This window comes from Caloenas nicobarica, chromosome 5, assembly GCF_036013445.1.
Source record: "Caloenas nicobarica isolate bCalNic1 chromosome 5, bCalNic1.hap1, whole genome shotgun sequence".
NCBI classification, from domain to species: Eukaryota; Metazoa; Chordata; class Aves; order Columbiformes; family Columbidae; genus Caloenas; species Caloenas nicobarica.
In genome coordinates this window covers 4705375-4725628 of record NC_088249.1, presented here as the reverse complement: position 1 = coordinate 4725628, position 20254 = coordinate 4705375, and the positions used below count along the sequence as shown (strand labels likewise).

The following is a 20254-nucleotide window of genomic DNA, read 5'->3' as shown; positions in this document are numbered from 1 at the left end:
CCCTTCCATGAGTAAAGCAGTGGGAGAGTTATGACCAGATAAGGCGCATTAGAGGTTTTCCTGTATCACGGGAGATAGAAGTGCAAGGACTTTCTGGATCAGTGAATCCAGACCCTTTTGACCACACTGCAAGACTCCTTACAGAAATTGACATTCCCCTATTAAAAAAAGAAAAAAATAATATGCGAGAGACATTTTATAGATAGGTATTTTCTACACTGCAGCTTAAAAAATAAAATCTGCCACTTAGAAAAAGTGTTACTACTGTCTCAGAAGCTGCTCCCAGAGACATTTAATTCTGTGTGGATCTCTCCTTCTTACATTTGCAATGCAAGGAAACCTGAGGAAAAAAAATTGTTCTGCCTTTCAGGTGAATGACAGCAGGAAGGACACAAAGAAGCCACAAAAGAAAGGTGTCTGCTCAGCAGATCTTGCTACGGAATGGACAGGCTGCACACATATCCCTGAAATTCATACCAGTCACAGCATCCATGCCAGGTGTATGACCACCACTTCAGGGATGCCGGAGCAGAAGATGAACCTGCAGAAACCAGCTCATCCCCTGGTTTTGTTCCATCAGATGTGCACAGAACACAAACCTCCAGCCTTCCCACCAGGCAGCTCCAAAGCTGTTGCTGCAAAGGGAAGCAGTGCTGTCTACAGTGAGCTCCTGTCTCCTTCGCTGGCAGAGACTCACCTCCAGTCCTGTGGGAAGAAAGAGGCTGAGAACAGAGACCAGCGGGTGACAAAATTGTCACTTCTTTCCATAACCTCATCAGCACTGTGATACAGTCATCTACCATACCTAACGAGGGCACCAGGGACAGCCCAGCTCCCAGAGCACACAGCTTTTGGGGATTCATTTACTGGACATTTTACAGGGACACCTGTTGCATTACACAAATCTATTTGGTTACAGAAAACTACCCTCTGCCCCCATGTTGTACCAATCAAAGTCTGCAAGAACCCTGACAGCGAGGAGGATTAATATTACAATTCCATCTGCTCCGCAACATGAGCTGCCCATAAGCAACAACCTGAAGATGCCTTTGAGCTTCTAAACCCCACCTTGCCCTTAAAAAAATGCAAGTTATGGGAAAAACAAGACGAGCCATGACAATCCAGTTCCCTCAAAACACAAGTCATATCCACAGTAACATTTTAAATTTGCTCCAGTTCCTGCATGGCTAAACACAGGGAACATTAATAGGTCACATCAAAGAGACATCTAAGTGGTGACAATGCCAATATAAAACCATTCACTGGGTGTCCACCAATGTAACAAACTTTAAAAAAGTATTAAAACAGACTGTTTATTACAGCATATGATGTGTTATATTAATTTACACAATGATATATATATATAAAAACAGCCATTGATGATGTACAGTAAATTGGACATCAACAGGAATATTAAAACTACTGATACTCATGCACGTGACATGCATATGTTTTTCTTTTTCAAAAGCAGTTTTACACAATATACTGAAGTTACTAAGCCTTGGTCAGCTGCTCCAACAGTTTACTCCGGACACCACCGCCATCCGCAGTGGGACTCCCAGAAGCCGGGAGCAGAGTGCTCTCCAGAGAAGGCGACTTAACTTTGGAGACAGATAGAACAGGAGCCCTTTCCTGGTGGGGGAAGGCTGGGGGAGGACAGGGGTGAGTTTCAAGAAGAGAATCAACAAGAAAAGAAAAAAATATAGGCCAGACTGCCAGGAGGAAGAAGTTCAAGATGTGGCAACAGGAGCAGCAGAACAGGACAAGCAAAAACACACAGACCACCCACACTCCCCAAGCCTTATTCCCTAAAAACTTACGACTTTAAGCTGTTGATATCCTCTATAAGACCCAGAGCTGGAAAAAATAGGCAAGGATGATCCATTTCCAGAAACATTAGCCTTTTTTCATAGCCCTCTGATACCATGCACTGGAGGCTGCTCACCACTGAAATGGCAGTGTTAGATTTGTTTTTTGTGTTTTTTTTAAATGAGTATAATGGTCTTTTATTTCCACATAAAAGGCACTAGTATCCACCCAAGTTCTGAAGACAAGTGACATAATTTACCTTAAGTTTTAAATATTTGTATAAAAACAACAACAAAAAAAACCTGTGGAAATATGTACACAAAAGCACCTTGCTTCCGAAAGCAGAAGCAGATACATTCCACCAAGTCACCTCACTAGACGGTTGTCATGAGCTTCAAGGAGCCCGACCGAAAGCGGAGGATTTTCTTCTTGAGGTTATGGGAGGCTTTGATTTTGACAAAGGCCTTCGCCGCATTTTCATGCAGCTCCGGCGCCGTCACCGTTTGGATGGGGAGCGTCTGGACAAACTGAGACCAAATAAGGCCCCCGCTCTCATCAGAGTCGCTGGTGGTCGTGCTCTCCCCTACGAACTCCACCTCGCTCAAGCTCGACTCGCTGTCTCCAAAGCAGTTCGTCGTGTAGTTGCTCTGCTCGTCCTCGCTCGTGTCCACCACGGTGGAGTGGAACAAGGACTCGCACTCCGCCGAGTACTCCGAGTCGCTGGCCACGTAGGCGTACGGGCTGACGTAGGGCAGGGGGACCTGTGAGTAGACCCCCACACCTTCCCGCCGGTTCCTCCTCGCCCTCCGCAGGGCTTCCTCATAGGAGATCTCCGCCGATGACTTCCACCGGCGGTAGTCGGCCCGCTTGTGTTTGGGCTTGGCCACCACAACCTCTCGGCCGTGCCCGTGGGATCGGACGGCGGATCTGTGCAGGCCAGCCTGCCGGCTCTGGAGACCCGACTCCGGCTGCAAGCCGCTGCCTCTCTTCCCCCGCGAGGAGGGTTTTTTCAGTTTCTTATTTGTATCCAACTCATCGGGAAAGCGGCACTTCTTGCCAACCGGCTTGGTTTTCTCCCGCAAGGTCTGCGAATTGTTTTCCAGACCATTGGCAAGGTGGGGCCTGTGTTTCAGCGCGGAGCTTTTCAAAATCTTGATGTTTCGGGTGCCTTTGTGAAGTTTCACGCTTTGCTGCTGGGCCGGTATGTACTGGGCGTTCACCAGCAACCCATCATCCAGGCTTTGAGAGGAAGAGCCCTCGCTTTTGAAATCCAGCGAGGGCCTCTCCTCGATGGCAGGCGACGAGGAGCGAGCTGCCTGCAAGCTGCTCTTCAGCAGGACTTTTTTGGGAGGTTGGCTGACCCTGTTTTCCGGCTGCAGCACGACAGGCTTGCCCGGGCCCTCTTTGGGAGATGCAGCAAAGACCTGGCCGTTCTCCTTGGGGACATCACCCACCACAGCCACTGCGTTGCGGTTGAGCTCCAGAGGTGCTGGTTTGACGCCCCTCGGCAGATGCTTGCTCTGAGTTTCGCTTGCTGCACTGGGTGGGAAAGCCGCCGGCAAAGGTGCCTTCCTACTCTCCAGCTGCTCACCAGCCGGCTCCCTTGGCCTCTGCTTTAACGGAGAGGGTGCCGCATGGTCCAGAGCGGTGGTCCCACCAGAAGGCAAGCACGCTTGCTTGGAGCTCTTCAGGTTCACGACGTTACCATGAGCCGCCACCCCCGCAGGCTGCCTGATGCACATGCTTCCATGCCTCAAGATCCCTTTGGTGGGATCGGCATTGAGACTTGTCCTGGGTTTGTTAGTCCTTACCGCGTGAGTCTTTTTCTGAACCAGGCTTAAGATGTAACCGTCTATCCTCTTGCTGGTGGAAGGGCACGGAGCTGGCCAGGAGCCCTGTGGGAGAAAAGCGTTGGTGGATTTTCCTGAGTCCATTTCAGATCCGGCGCAAACGTCGCTAATATCACAACCAAGCCTCTCCTCTTCTCGCTGGGGGTTTTCAGTCACAGGGAGAAGAAACATGGGACTCTGCACAGCTACCGCATGGAGTGGGCTGGGGTACCGGTAGACGTCGTTCCCATTTTTAGACACCAGATCACACTGGTACTTTGGATGTACATCTGCAACGACATCGAGGGAATTTGAGTGCGGTGTGGACAAAGAGCGACAGACAGAGCCTGCAGTCTGGTCCTCACGCTGGCCTTCCTTATTATAGTCCATCCAGCCTATGAGATCTGAAAGGCATTTTAGAAGAGTTTAGAGAGCCTGCCAGGGACAGTTCTGCTACGTTTTTCATGTGTTGTCAAGGACTCTGGTCCCATCTACACGTATGATGCAATGCCAATACAACAGCAGCGCTGTTCAAACAGTAGAAACCTTGCGACCAGGGATGCTGTTTAAGTGATATAAAGCAGCACTATTCTTATGTGGGTCTCCCTATAACTGCATCTATGTAGGATTTGCCCCAATATGACTACATAGTTAAAAAAATAAAAATCACAGCCTTAATGAGAACATTTACTTTGGTTTCAAACCTGTGCCTAGGTTGCCTAAGAGCTTCCTATTTTACTTCCAAGCCACCCAGAAGTCCTTAAGGGTCTCTTCTGTTTATATGCAGGCACCTCTAAAACTCACTGTGGGCCTCAACATATATGAATTTCATATTTTACTTTGCTAAATCCAAAGGGAAACATAAAAAATATAGACAAGAGTCCAATTAATTTTTTTAGCTTATTGACAAATTTCACTTCCAGATTTTTCCAAGCATATCTTGAGTCAAAAAAAAATCCAGATTTAATTTTGCTGTTGTTATTATTATCATTGCTACTATTACTATCAACATAATTGTTTAATATTATAATAATGTTAATAACAAATGCTCCTTTTGAGCAATAAAGAGTTAAAGAATGGGGAACAAGCTCATCTTTCCACACAAGTACAAGGAGTGCAGGTCAATCCAGCTGACATCCTAGCCTTGGCTCCGCAAAGAGAGTTCTGTAAGAGAAATCCAGTGCGTTTCAAGATCCATGAGTCAGATTCAATGGCTCTTATTTAGGAGGTAAGCAACCTTAGGAGCAGGCCTTCAATCCAAGCACCTAAGACTATTATTTTCTTAAGCTTATGTTGCCCTTTTCTTGGGTAGGGGTACAATCTAGATGATCCTTCCAGCTCGCTGTCAGTCCTGTTTCCTACCCTTGGGCTAGAAACTTCAGCCAGGGTACTCAAATTCAACTGCTCAGTGCCCATCACTTATCTACAGCTTATTTCCAAAGAGATCTCATGAACGCTGATGAAATTAGCTGATAGAGATGATGTTCCTGTGTGAGCAGGAGAGGAAGAACAGGGAAGTTAGGAGCATGAACTTCCTCCAGATCATCTCACAGTTTTCCCATGTTTCCTAAATTCTATGTCAGAGTCAGGAATTGTTGCCAAAAAGACTTCTTCAAAGCACACCAGTTTGTGAAATTTCAGCTCTAAAAGTGAGACAGTGTGATTAATGAGAGTTTTAGGGTTTCATGATGTATCCAGAAAAAATAAAACAGCAATGCAATCTGCTGGTAATCCTTGTGTATGTTTTTCTTTTTATGTACAGCTGATGAATTTCACATATACCTTACAATGGGGAGCATTAAATTACCTCAAGCTGCTCAAAGGATAGCTTAGAGGACTTCTCAGCATCTCACAATGAATGTATCCCAGGCTGCATTTGCCCACTTCAGAGTTAGAAAAGCGTTAATTATTTTGTCCATGATTCACAACAAATCACTATAAGTTAACCTCAAAGAGCATAATGGAGATCGGAAATGCTCCTGTTGTTAGGAGCATCCTCCACAACCCAGAGTGAACTAAAGCTTTTGAATATGCAACTAATAATGCTTGATCATAAAAGCCCTACTGAAGTGTCTTTCCTGGACAACAGACGGAAGCTGCCCTCCTGTTTAACCATCCCACACATTAAGGCTTGCATCTTCAGCTTCATGTCCAAGGAAATTCAACAGCTCTCTGCCTAAGAGACAAAGTATTTTTTTCCCTGTTCATGATGTCTATTTGTCTATACTACATTAAAGCGGGACACACCTCAGCATGGTCACCTGGGGGTTGAGGACCATCAGAACTGACAAAATGACAGACTGACATGCACCCTGACCTCCCCAATCCTGTGCCTAGCTCCTTAAAGGTGTTTAAAAGGTGTATGGACAAGGTTCTTAAGGACATGGTTTAGTGCTAGAGCTAGGTTATGGTTGGACTCAACAATTTTGAAGGTCTCTTCCAACCAAAATAATTCTATGATTCTACTCTGTCACTTCAATGAAGACATGGTTGTTGAGGTATCTTTGATTATTACTGTTTAATGAAAATGATTCTCTAAAGGAAACCACGAGAAATTAGCCTATTAATGTTTTTATGTGTGTAGGTACCACTGCCCTCTGCTGGGTAGAGCAGCTGTCGTATTTTCACATGTTCTTTTCATGTGTTTCGAGTGACATATTCACATGTCAAGCTGGACTAGTGGAGGGCGAACAGTCCTTCCTCATGACCCATGTATGTGACAGGCACTGGAATCTTTTCAGAGCATAATATGTCAAATGAAAGGAAGAAGGGTTAATCCAACCCGGATACTCCTGAGGCAGTATTTCCAAAGCCAAAGCCACCTCCTGGAGTATGATGTATTCGACCTGCTTTTACTATACCTGCAGATTTAGGGCGTCCATCTGAGATATTCAGTGTTGCCTCCAAAGGGCTGCAAAAGCAAGTGCTAGAATGGCAACTGGATAAACACTCACTGAAGACAGAGTTAGATGAATTGGAGAGCGATCCAGAAGCTCCATCACTCAGCTCATAAAATCCTATAAAAATAAGAGTTTGGATTTATATTAGTTATGACTACACAAAGTTACCATTTGTGTCCCTAGAAAGGCAGTCGAGCTCATGTTTATGTTGGCTTGCTCTGTTGCAATTAGTTATGGGATTTTATTCAGTCACCCAAAAAACAGTGCACAATTTAGTAATGTCCTTATTGCTATGAAGGATTCCGTTTAAAAGTGAAGCACTTAAAATTAAAAAAGCAGAACTTTACTTAGCGTATGAAATTTTGAATTTTTTTTGACACTTACAGGGTTTGGGGCTTTTAACCTTTACATGAGTTTTCAGATTTCAGCAAGAAGGATCCAGGCTGTGTTTGGCAGTCCACTCATTTAATAGTATATTATACTTCCAAGACAGACTCTCCATCTAAACTTAACTACAACATTTTTACCAAGTGTTTGGTCCAATGTTATCCATTATTTTCATTAAAGTTCTGGAGATAAATATGATATTTGTGGATGGCACAAAAGAAGGAAAATGGTGAATAATGTGCAGACACAGAAAATTTAATTTCCTGGTAAACTGGGTCTACTCAAGAAAAATATGACATGCCATAATCAAAATTCAAATTGTATTCATAGGAATAAGGAATGCAGGGCATGTCTACAGAATGGGAATGCATCCTGGAAAACAATAATCCTGAAAAGGGCTTAGTCAGCATGGAAAAGCAGCTCAATCAAACTTAACGATATGGCAAAAAAAGCTAATGAGATTGTTGGATGTACAAAGAGACTAATGAACAGCAGTAGGGAAATCACTTCAGCAGTCTATAGAGCACTGGTAAGAAAGACACTGGAACAATGTGCCTAGTCCTTGACTCCAGCACACTTAAAACAAAAGCTGAAAAATGGGAAAGGGGCCATAAAGCTATTTAAGAGCTTGGAAAAATGCCTTAAAACAAATGACTTCATGAACTTGACCTGTTTAACTCATCAAAAAAGTCAGGAATTATACTGTATCGCACCTCCAAGTGGAGAAAAAGCTGTGTACTAGAAAAGACCTTATTCTATGGGAGAAAAGCATATTAAAAAAAAGTGCTGGAACAAGTCAAATTCTGGTTAGAAATTAGCAATGGTTTTAACAACTGCAAGTTGGTGGATTTTCCACTCTTTAGTGCCTTCAGAAAAAGTCTGGATGCCTCTAGGAAAGGTTCCCCATAGTTAAATACCACTTACTGGCTTCAACACAATCAGAATGGGATAAAATTCAATATATGGGGGATCAAATTGTTTGATTTAATGTTCCCTTCTGGCTGTAAAATCAATTTTGACATCTTCCTCCTGCTGGTTGTGCTTTCTCTCACCATTTTTTCCTGCAGCCTCCTTCCTAATATGCAGGAGAACTAGAACTTTTTGAACTAAACTGTGGGTGGCCTTGAAAAAAAAAATGCCCCAAACACTAAAAATCTAATCAAGCTTGAAATGCTCCTCTGAATATGTTGTCTACAAACAGTAACCTTTCCAGTGGTAGGTGAAATTTGCTAGCAGGCATTAATGAGCAGAGTGTGAACATGCTATAGACATTTACTGCTGTAGTACTGCAACCTACAGCCAGTTTAATTCCAGGTACCAAGGGAGGCTCCATTTCGCTGAATATTGACCTCACCTGAACTTGGACGACTGTCTGTCTCAAGGTGTTCATCTGTCATTTTTTCCACGTCCAGGCGGAGATCACTTATTTGCTTATCTAACTCCTGTAACTGATTTAGCAGGCCGGCGTCCCTCCTCCTCAAGCAGTTCTGGAAAATAGGAGGACAAACAAAAAAATTATGCTCCTTCAGTGGGGCAGACATGAAGGGGCTCCAAAGACAATCAGCCTTCTCCATCTGGTCATTGTGGAAATACCCTGCCAATATACTTTTATTCAAAAAAAAAGAGAACAAAGCCCTGAAATTCCAGATAGATACTCTGGATAAATACTTAACTGAAGAATTATGCAGGCACTTCATTCCAGCCTCTTCCAGCCGGTTCTACATAAGGAGCACGCTCCGTAATTTAGGAAGACCAACACACTATGTTGGCAGAGCGCAACTTTGCAGGACCACAGCTGTAACAACAAAGCTGTATTGTATGGTATGGCCAAACCAGACCTGTGCACATGAAACGGGCCACTTCAGTGAAAGGACAGCTTTGCCAGTGTAATAGGGGACGTTCACCATCTCAGTGATGTTAGCCAAAGATCACATCTGTTCACACAATGGGACGAAACAGTTCTGCCAACAAGTGCCTGTAATGCGGGAACCGCCTTGTTCTGCTGCACATTATGAGCTTATAGTTTACCATATAGACAGCGAGATTCCCAGGGCTGGGATCACAGCTCTTTTATTAGTTTTGCAGTGCAGCAAGAAGGAAGAGCAATTCTTCCCCTTCTCCCATTATAATGGTATAAAATTGCTGTGAGATGAATTTTAAGGCTATTTATGAAGGTAATTTGATGGCATAAGATGAGCAGTAAGAAATGATTTTGTAAGGCACTCATTAACCCACGGTCATCGCAATCAGTTTTGCTGTGTGTATTATAATGTTGCTTATCCATCATCTGTTCAGCTTCATACCCTTTAATTGTTCTGGCTTTGGGGAAAGTGAGGGAGGCAGGAGGAAGGTTTATCTCTCTTTTTTTAGTGCATCATTTGATGAGTGCCCAGCGATGCTCTGCTACTCTCATTGCAAAGAGTTTTGATGCTCAGAACTGGACTAGTTCTAAACCCATTAAATCCAGGACAACCTTTCCTCCGGGGTGGGCCAGTCCTCGGGCAAAGGGAAAGCAAACGCTAGTAGTATTAGGGAGGATGTTTGAAGATGTGTTGGCATTTAACACCCTCCTTGGAGAACCAAAGGGATGATCCCAGGTCTTCTCCCAAATTTCTGATGGAAGCAGGGAGCTGGCTGCCAGCCAGGCTGGCAGAGGTGATGGGTTCGAGCAGTAATCAAGTGAACCACCGATTGCCACCAGTGTCCCCCCTCCCCCAGCAAGCACCGCATCTGGTTCCAATCTGCAATGTCAAGTGCACAAATTAAAGTGCTACCACAAATCCCACCCCACCCCTCCTTTTTTTTTTTTTTTTTGAGTAATGACTCCTTGGTCCTTCACTACGGCTCTTCAGCAGCCAGCCCCTTCTCAGCAGCAAAATCATTTCTCTTTTAAAGAAGGAAATAATCCTAAATTAGCTGTGCTAAAAGGCTAACAAGGAAAAAAGGAAAGAGGGGAAAAAAAAAAAAAAAGAGGGGTTGAGGAGAAGAAGAAATCAGGCAAATAAATTACATAGTCTAACTTCTCCCTGGGTGAAAGCAAATGCTGAGCCGTGCACAAAGACCGCCAGGCACAGCTGTACGCTATTTTCATTGAAAAATGATCTGCCGCTTCATGCCGCCCTCCATCTCTTCCCACACCAGCTACATAACGCGTCTTTCAACAAAAGCATCTCTTATTTTAAGGGGCCTGATCCTGCGCTCGTTGCCTCCTCTCAGGATTGCGACCCAGGAGCTCGCTCCCAACTTCCATTCACGGCAACGGCAGCGCCTCTTTTGCCTTGAATGGAAGTTGGACCGCCGGCCTGGCTCGGGAAACCGACGGGGAACTGTGCGGCCACGAGCAAAACGCCGGTGAAGTCCGATCGCCACCGACTTGTCACCCACGAAGGCTCCGTCCCCGGCAGCCGCTGCTCCCTCACCTGCGGGCTGGGGACGCTGTGCCGGCGTGACAGCGGCGCGGGCATGTACCCCTCGGGGGACCGCGGCCGCCCGCAGCCCCTTCCTCGCCCCTCCGCGGGTCACACCGCCCCGAGCGGACCGCGACAGGCGCGCATCCCCCGGTGACACACGCCCGCATCCCCCCGGTGACACACGCCCGCATCCCCCCGTGACACACGCCCGCATCCCCGGTGACACGCTCTCGCATCCCCCTGGCGACACGCTCCCACATCCCCGGTGACACGCTCCCGCGTCCCCCCGGCGACACACGCCCGCATCCCCCTGGCGACACGCTCCCACATCCCCGGTGACACGCTCCCGCGTCCCCCCGGCGACACACGCCCCCACCCACGGGTGACACACGCCCGCATGGCCGGCGCCCCCCGCCGCCCCCGCTCACCAGCTGCCTCCGCAGGAGGAGGATGTTCTCCTCCAGGAACTTCTCCTCCAGGCTGCGCGGCGGCGGTTGTCCCTCTCCCGGCGGCTCCCCGCGGCCACCCTGCGCCCCAGGCCCCGCTCCCGCCGGCCGCCGCAGCAGGAGGCTCTTCACCAGCAGCTCCTGCCGCTGCCTCAGGTACTCCAGCTCGCCCAGCCCGGCCAGCGTGGCCTCCAGCCGCTCCCGGGTGCGCTGCCGTTCCGCCTCCGCTTCGCCCTTCTCCCGCCAGCGCGCATCGGGCTCCCGCGGCCCCCCCGCCTGCCCCGGCCCCGCCGCCGCGGTGGCGGCTGCCGCGGGGTTCGCCTTCATCGCCGGGGAGGGGGGCGGCCGCCGCTGACAGGCCCTGCCCGCGGGGGGCCAAGCGCTGCCGAGCGCCGCGCTGCCGCCGCCGCCGCCGCCGGTCGCGAATGGGCCGCGGGGCGCCCGGCTCCCTCCCCGGCTGCCGCCGCCCCGCGCCCGCCCACCGCCGCCCCGCGCCCGCCTCCCTGCCCTCCTTCCCTCCCTCCTTCTCTCCACGCCCGGTCGCCCTCCTCCTCCTCCTTCTCCTTCTCCTCCCACCCCGCGTCTCCACCGTCCCCCCGCCGCCGCGCCTGGCGGGGTGTGGGAAGGTGGGGTACGCGGGCGTGGTACCCACTGACCTCTCCAAAAACTCCAGCGATGACCTCTGAAGCCCCCGCACGGTGCGGTCACGGGCCATCAGCAGCACGTTGTGGTGCCGTGTAGCTTATACAGCCGGATACATCCGAAACGGGAGCATAAATGATGTAGCTGGGGACAAAACATCTTGGCATGAGGGTGTAAGGACCTTCCCAGCTCCCCCAGTGCCCCCCCTGCCATGAGCAGGGACATCTGCACCAGCTCAGGTTGCTCAGAGCCCCGTCCAGCCTGGCCTGGGATGTCTCCAGGGATGGTTCAGCCACCACCTCTCTGGCCAACCTGGGCCAGGCTCTCACCATCCTCAGGGGCAACAATTTTTTCCTCATGTCTAGTCTGAATCTCCCCTCCTTTAGTTTAAAAGGAAAAGGAGTGGGTAGAGAAAGGTGGGAAGCAGAGGAGAACATGGCAGTCCCTACACCAGGGTGCTGACCATGGCGTAGGAGCAAGGATCAAAGCACCAGCGACGTGTTGCTTCAAAGCCAGTTTGAGTCAACTAGCCGAGAAAGCCATAATGAAGGGAACTTTGTAACAGCGTGTAGACTAATTGCAGCAAGGGATCTGCAATTAGGTTTTCAATGGGCGCACAGTGGAAAGAAGGAGGGGTGGAAATGCAGATGCCAAAGAAAAAAGGAAAATGTTAGTATCGAAATAGAGCAAAAACTGAGTTGCAGGGGAGGAGAATGGAAAAGGAAGAAGAAAGCACTGAGGGAGCCCTTCGCAATATGAGGTTTGTTTAGAAAGATGTGAGCCTGCCATACAGCAGCTCTCATGGACATTATGAGCATAATGAAATGTCCTTTCTTGCTCTCCTTCTGTTCCTCAGAAGATTATGAGTGTTTGTGGTACTGAAAGGTCTCAGATGAAATTCGTCTCCCCACTCCCATCCTGTTTGCAGCAGACAATACCTTGCAGTGTGCCATACACCTACTTTATCTGTTGTAGGTGTTGGTCCTTGTTCCAAGAGCCAGTAGTGATATAGATCATTATTTCATAGTCTTTTTAAACCAATGTAAAACGCTTTCTAAAAAGGAGACCCATTTTCCTCCTGCAGCTTATACCCAGCCCGGTCCCTCCCAAACACTGGCCCAAATGTAGGTGAGGCCACACGCGTCAGCTCAGAGGATGGTCGAAGCTAAAACTAGCTCCATTTCTTTTTGCTTTTGATCTCCTTCCAGAGCTGGGTCACCACACAGCTGTGTCAGCACAGTGCATCTACATTAATATTTTAGTTGGGATTACAAGTGCCTTTTTGAACCAACTCTATAGATTGTTCCTTTTTAGCGTGCTGCGATTCACATTGCAGAGGGATTTGGGAACAAATGAACTGAGTTGCTTTGGGGTAAAACGAAAGCAGAAGAAGGGAGCACACCTAAAGCAGCCCAGCCACTGATGGATGTTCATTAATGGACACTCTGTTTGTGGCACGAGAACACAATTAGCCCAAAGTAGCACCCGTGAAATACATACAGCGTGGATGGCAGGTCCTCGGTACATCCATACAGCTCGGTAAATCCATGCCTGCTCTGCTGTCCTGGCTGCTAACGAAGACATAGGTGTATGTGCCAGCAAAAGGGGGGAAATGTGGCAGCGTAGGAATAAGCAGCCAGAGAAGGCAGGGCCACTTCTTTGGGGGACAATTTCACTCCTGCCAGATTCGAGAGACCATGAAATTGCTGCTGCAGAGAGAACTGACAAACACTGAAGGACAAGGGATTGCCCCAAGAGCAAAGGATTCACTGAGGGTGCCAAGCAAAACTGGAAATGAAAACCAAGTCCCGTACCAGACCACTGTCTCTCTACTTATTTTATGTGCCTGGGCTATGAAAGGCTCAAAAGTAGGTTCAGTCCCTGTCCCACAACCTACAGGCCACCATTGCTGACCTAAAAACCTGCTCCATGGCTTTCTCTCCCGCGTGGAGCTTGGCACGCAGTGCCCTCTGAGCATGTTTATGCTGAAAGCTCTGTTGCAATGCAGAGCTGCATTCCCAAGCGGGTACCAGAAGGTCTCCAGATATGGAAGCAGAGAGCTCCCACATTTTCCTTCACCCTTTTTAGCCAGATTTTACATGTAGCTCTGTGCCTTGTATGCGTTTGTACGCAAAGCTCCATGCAATATTTATGCAAAGCTATTTCAACTATTTCTGTGCTGTTGTGCACTGTGCAAAGTAGACGTTGCTTCAAAAATAAATTACAGTGCCAAATAAAATCTGTCTTAATGTTCAGATTTATTTATTTTGCCACTTATCATTTGGTAGATTTGCATCCAATTCCTCCCCTCAAAAATCACCTCTTCCACTCTGAAGGGTGTAAGATGCTGCCAGTCTCCCGTGCTCCCTGCTGACATTTCTGTGTTCATCCTTCGCAGTGCATCAGTTCCAGGAAGGAAAAGAAATACAAGAACTGCCAAAACAGCCAACTGCCTATGTCACGTGGAGAGGAGAATGCAGCTTCGACTGAACAAGACTCACTGTGTGGCTGAGATCAGCAAAGAGGAAGGGAAGTGGAATCTGAAGAAGAGGAGCTCAGGTTTCACCCCAAAGATGAAGGAATAATAAGGTGCCAGAGAAGCAGTGGAATTAGGAGGTTGGACAGCACGGGAGAAGAAGTGCGAGTGAGCAGGCAGCAAGAGATGACAAATTATGTGAATAATAGAAGGGAAACAAGATGTGATCTAAGGCATCAAGAGTGAGGGAAGGTCCAGAGAAGAGTATTTAAGAACCAGGATGAAGCTCGGCAGAGTATGGGGCATGAAGACAAGGTGAGGGAGAGCCCAGAAAAGCCAGGTTTGAAGGCAGCAGAAAGACCAAAGAGAATGAGCATAAAATACAGTCCCTTTAATTTACTCCAGAAGAAAACAATAGAATAAAACAATAAAATAAAGAGCCCATAAGCAGTAAGACAAAAAGTCTGGCCATAGGTGGCAGAATATAGATGAAAGACGGAAGAGGACAATAAGGTGAGAAGGTGGAGAAAAGGGTGCCTCTGCTAGGTATCATCCTCAAGTAAAACAGATATTTTAAGCACAGAAGGAACAAGAGACTAAGATTGGTTTCTCCCCTCTCAGTTACACCGCAGCCGATCATCCCAGTGAAAAACCAGTCTGAGATAAGAGGGAGGCCGCAGTCCCCAGATTAGCTCTGACTGGGCAACCTTTGGAGGCCTTTATCTCAGCAAACCAAACAGCTCAAAAGTCTTAGCAGGGACTAAGTAACAGGACTCTCACATGAAAAAAAAATCTCAGAGTCCAAAACTGTCTTCCATTTTTCTCCTGACTTGTGGCAACAGCTGAAGGACTTGCTCTTACACTCCTTTGTAAAATTGCTACTCCTGCACTGGGGTGACCAGCTGAAATCCTCCAAACACAAATAATCCCCAATTGCCCGTCCTAAACTTGAACATAGAAACTGCAAGGAGGGAGACAGTGAGTTACCTGCAGGGAAAGAGAGATTATGATTGAGGAGCTGTGTTGCTAGGGTGTTATGAGGTGTAATTCTGTCTGGTACAGAGGCAGTTATGAAATGGCTCATCTTTTACAATTATCCCAGCTCATCTCTTATTATTGTATTATTAAGTGGTAGAAATGTTGTGTTCCCTTCCTATTTCATATATGGGGAATAAAGAGATGGTCTTTGCCCCGCAGAGCTTACAAGAGAAAGCAGGTGGCTGCCAGTGGTAATGTAAGAGGAGCCCTGAGAAAGTAGCGGTTGGCGTGATGGGTAGTGAATCAAAACCACATAGACAAGGGCCAAGAGTTTTTGACCCCCATCTCACCATTAATTTCCTTCCCACTGGGAGCAAACCCCTCCATCCCAATGCATACATTTGTCTTTCCCTCTTCCACCCTTGCTGAACATTAAATTCAATTTAGATTAAACGAGGCCAATTAACACTCGTTAGTTTTCCTGGGCTCGTTTCTGACCAGTCACGCTAAAATGAGTGCAGGAAATTGCAGAAATTAGAGGAACACCGCAATTCCCTGTTTGTAAAATGAAAGCAATTGCTTTCCTTGCTTATAACACAGCCCTTCGGAGGAAGGGTGATACGTTATCTGGAAACATCCACTTGGGGACTATGCTTAAGACCCACAGCTGTCACTACGCCTCTGATACTTTATTTTAATCTATTTTAATGTCAATTTTCTAAGCATTTCTTAATTGCATTGGTTAATATAATAGGGAATAAATCTTATCAGCAAATCAGACTGACATCAGTTTGTGTTACCATATTACCATGGTTACATTATTATTACAAGTGAACCTTGCGCTGGTTACTAACTACAAACAATTCTAGCAAACAGCCTAAACTGAAGCAAAATATCTTGGCAGTGTTTCTAATTTTTTTTGTCAAACAAAACCAATTTCTCTGGGTGACAGGTAACTGCAGCATATCTATGATGCATTAGACTCAGACTCCTCCAGCCTACATTTATTTCCTTGCGTTTGAACAGCGTTGAAACATTTCCATGCAGAGGCCAAATCCCTTAAATGTGGAATAGGATTTTTAACACAAACAAACTCACAATATTCAGATGACATGCACTACCCCAGCCTCTCAAAACACCACCATGTTTGTATTGTCATGGCAAAAACTGCTAGTGACTGCTACACTAGGAACCACTGACAACTTGATCAGGTCCCTCAAGGGTCCAATTTCTCCTTACTCTAATCTGATCTGACTGTGGTCTCCCATCAAGAGACACAGCCCCGATTTGCCTCACCCCTTGTGCCACTGCCCATGTCCCAGATGAAGGGGCAGATGTTTCCCATGGGGCCACTGCAATGATCTGACTCCTCTGATGTAATATATGAGAGGGGAACATGCGGTGACACCAGGGAGGACAGTGATGTTGTCCCTTTCCCTTCTCCTGACTGTTAGTTTGGGCATTTCCTACAATTGGCTGTTCCTCTGCTGCAGATCACGGTCCCACCAGCTGTGTAGGGACCACGGCTGGAAAACACATCACTACCCTGACCTGAGTTTAAAAAAAATATCCTCTTCTTTCTTTCTGTTAACCTAGATATTTCAGTGATCCACTTTTAAGCGTGAGCAGTTGCGCTGGCATGACTGAGAAGGCAGAGCTGTACAGGAATGAAGAGACAAGAGGAGGAAACCCTCCAGCAAAAAACTCCATCCAGAGGGACTGTGGAAGGAAGGATGGACTGTGTGCAAAACAAGAAGTCACCCAGGAGGCCCTGGAAGAGGATGCAAGAAGACAGCTGCTTGTGGGAAAGCGACATTAGAGCTTCTCCAGACATTCCTGTCAGACTACGAGCCGTGCAAAGACATTCACTTCCTTTTTGCAGGCAGCAGCCCATCTGTTGAGTCAGGAAGAGGACTGATTCTGCTGCCTCAAATGCCGAGGTGCTCCCCAAGGCCATGAAAGACCCACTTCTGCTTATCAAAGGAGCCAGAGCAGTGCAGAACCTCTGGAGAGATGGTGATCCCCAAGCCCCCCAAGGTATCGCAGTGCTGTCCACATCAGGTGTCAAAATGGCCAAGAAGATGCAAAACTTGCCTCTAGTCCCTAGATCAGGGAAGCTGTGCGAGAGAATTGGACGGAAAGGGTGGAAGGCCAGGCAAGATCACCTCCATTTTTACCTCTGTTTGAAGGATAAAAGAGGGTCTGATGAGGACAACATGGGGAGGGGGAACATGGAGTTAAACAAACCAGTGTCACTCCTGATGTTCACAGGTGACGAGAAGCAGAGATTGAAGCTACCCCTCTCATTGTTCACTATAAAGAAACTTTACCGGCATTTTAGCAAATCACCCAATACATCATGTCCTAATGTTACCTGATGAGGACTGCATTCGCTCGCCAGCCTCATGGACCCTATTCAAAAGAAGTGAGAGCTGGACTGCTCCCAGTGACGCTTTCTCACTTTCTTTTTTCCTTTCTCCCCCATCACCAAGCAGATGATGTCAGTTGAGTTCTGCTGCAATTTCCTTTGATTCATGCCTACAATATCATGTCTGATGTTCTTGTACTTTGACTCCATTTCTTCTCCTTCCCGGGGTTTCATATTTACATCTAAAAATGCCTAGCCTCTGGTGACATGGACTTCTGCTTAGTTCAATGCCTTCTTGCAGCCACGTTGCCGATGTTCATCTCAGCATATCAGACTGGGAACCACCCTCACCAGCATGGCCTAAGCAGAAGAGTATCTATTCAACTGATCAGCCACCAAAAATGGAAGAATAGAAATTACGGGACTAAATTACAGCTTGGGATTTAGACAACCTGGGAGAAATTCCCAACAGAACAAACTGCAACAGGCAGAGGAGGAGAAAACTTCACCATCGTAAGATGTCAGTTTGGTTAAAAGGAGTAGGTGAGCATAACCCTTTTCAGCAGGGCCTGTTGCAACAGGACAAGGCTTGATGGTTTTAAACTAAAGGAGGGGAGATTCAGGCTGGACACAAGGAAGACATTTTTTCCACTGAGGGTGGTGAAATGCTGTCCCAGGTTGGCCAGAGATGTGGTGGATGCCCCATCCCTGGAGACATCCCAGGCCAGGCTGGACGGGGCTCTGAGCAACCTGAGCTGGTGCAGATGTCCCTGCTCATGGCAGGGGTGGCACTGGGCGAGCTGGGAAGGTGCCTTCCAACCCAAACTGTTCTATGATTCTGTGATTCTATGATTTTATAGCCATGGCAGCTGAGCAGAGGACCACTCATGCTGCTGAGATTTCCCATGCCTCTCCAGATTGCTAAGTCTCCCTGCTCCCCCAGCAAAACCCGTCTGTGTTCCTCTCTCAGCTCCACGTGCCCAGCAGCTGTGCTCTGCTCCAGCTCCCTGCCCAGGGCAGAGTGGGACTCACCTCCAGCCTTCCCGTGTCCCTGTGCTGCAGCGGATGAACACCCACACAGAGGTGAGGAGGAGGGAGGCAACAAGAGAGGCAATGCTGGGGCCAGCTCTGCTTTGGAGACACTGCAAAACCATGGTAACATCGCTACTTAATTATATAGCAACAGTTCTTGTGTTAGGCAGTAGTGTAGCACCGTTTCAGCCTGTGCGGACACTTCCCCCATACAGGGCTAACCTGGTCAGTTAATTATGGTGATTGATGAAGGTATAGCAACAGTGACAGCAGCATGAGCCACATGTTTTGTCCCAAACAGATTTACACATTTCGTACTTTCCCTGCTAGCTGAATCATCTCACTGACCTCACCACACATCCCTAATAGCCACAGCTCAGTGTTCAACCCAGGACCAGAGAGGTTCATGCTCAAAGCACTAAGCCCTTCCCAGAAGAAAGGACATAATTTCCAGCACAATTTGCATTCAAACTGCCTGTGACAAAGCAGAGCTGGCTGCAGTTGTGCTCTTTGGACATGAGGACCTCTCAGCTGAAGTGATGGGAGCCTGGAGCTGGGCAGAAGTGCTTACAGAAAGGCTTTCCAAGCTTCCTGCATGCCGTGGGAAGCTGAGCAAGATCAAACGGCACCCACAACATGTTTTAGATCATACAAATCTGACAGCAGCAGCAAGGACATTTGCACTTCTGCCTTTTTTTTTTTTTTTTTTTTACTCAGAAAGCTCTAACCCTACAGCCTTTAAGGGAGTTCATTTGGTATCAACTGGTGCTCACTTGGACAAAGGCACCTTTACATCAACTCCACTGCCAGTGAAAAATGGCCCTTGAATCAGAGGCAACCTGCATATATCTTGTTTGCACCAAAGAGCACATTTTATGAGCTGGCTTTTAACCTTCTTTTGGATATGGGCAACCTGAGGTGGGCTGAGTAACTCAACCAAGGTCACACATCAGTGGCAGAGGCAGAAGAAATTTGGTGTACTATCCCCTGTCGTTTGGGCTCTCCATGTAAACCAGAAGATGCCACGTGGAAAGGAAGAAGGCTGAAAAGACCTTGTTGTAGTATCGGTCTGCTAGGCAGCCCTCAGTGCATCACTTTGTTCTCACTATCTCAGCCTCCCATTCTTTGCATCTAAGAACTTAATTTTGCATTTAAGAACTTAACCTAAATTATTCAGCTTCATCTCCACACACACTGTCTCCTTGCTGGTTTTCTATAGTCAGATGGTTAACAGGAGTGAGTCTCATTTAGTGTATAACAACAACAGTGTATAAAAACAACTAAAAAAAAGCCAACATAAATCTCTTTCCCTTTCCACTGTGCGAGGGAGAACAAACACAGACCTCTTGCTGTTGCCTAAGGCACGTGCCTGGAGGAAGGGAGGTGTCATTGGCTCCAGGCTTCGCATCAGTGAGTCCCATAAAACTTGGAAGGTCAGGTGTGCACTCATGGAGCCCGCGACATGTAAACAACGGGATGTGAATCAGAACAGACAGGGCTCCGGAGGGACTTGCTGTCAGTCTCTGAGCCTTAACTTAAAATCTGAGCTGAGAAACTGCTGTGCACAAAAGGCTGGCTTTGAATTCAGGTGCAAACTGACCTGCAATGGTACCTGAATCTCTGTTGTTTTAATTGTTCTACCATTTTTGGAGTATTGAGCTTCTTCTCAACGTTGTCTTAAGAGAAAATATCACTTTTTAATCTTCTTTAGTGAAGGTTTTGTCCTGGAAGAACACATTTTCTATCAACCCATGCATCTGCAAACCTGCAAAAGAATGGCATTTCAATTTCCAGAAATTATTGGCCCAAAACTTTAATCTGAATCTCACGGCTGAACTGTTAATTCAGGACACGCTGCATCTTTGCCTTACCATTTGCTGTGTGAGCATCAGATGTGCAGACAGGACCATTTTTTTTTTAGAAAAATAGCCTGCAATAGGCAAAGCAGCACTGGGGAAGTTATTTCATTTCAAAAGA

General features: G+C 47.2%; 1 protein-coding gene across 4 annotated transcripts; it reads right to left on the bottom strand.

The window, feature by feature from the left end:
* Positions 1-1351: 1351 nt before the first annotated feature.
* DACT1 (dishevelled binding antagonist of beta catenin 1) lies at positions 1352-11186 on the bottom strand. 4 transcript variants are annotated; one of them, XM_065635907.1, is made up of 4 exons: positions 10764-11186; positions 8280-8412; positions 6500-6655; positions 1352-4042 (listed from the first exon to the last, which is right to left on the bottom strand). In XM_065635907.1, exons 1-4 carry the CDS (start codon positions 11106-11108, stop codon positions 2184-2186), a joined length of 2493 nt encoding a protein of 830 aa, XP_065491979.1. In that variant the 5' UTR covers positions 11109-11186; the 3' UTR covers positions 1352-2183. The 4 variants fall into 4 exon arrangements, with proteins under 4 accessions (XP_065491979.1, XP_065491982.1, XP_065491981.1 ...); XM_065635910.1 differs by having other exon boundaries at positions 1352-3928; XM_065635909.1 differs by having other exon boundaries at positions 6593-6655.
* Between the last annotated feature and the right edge of the window lie 9068 nt (positions 11187-20254).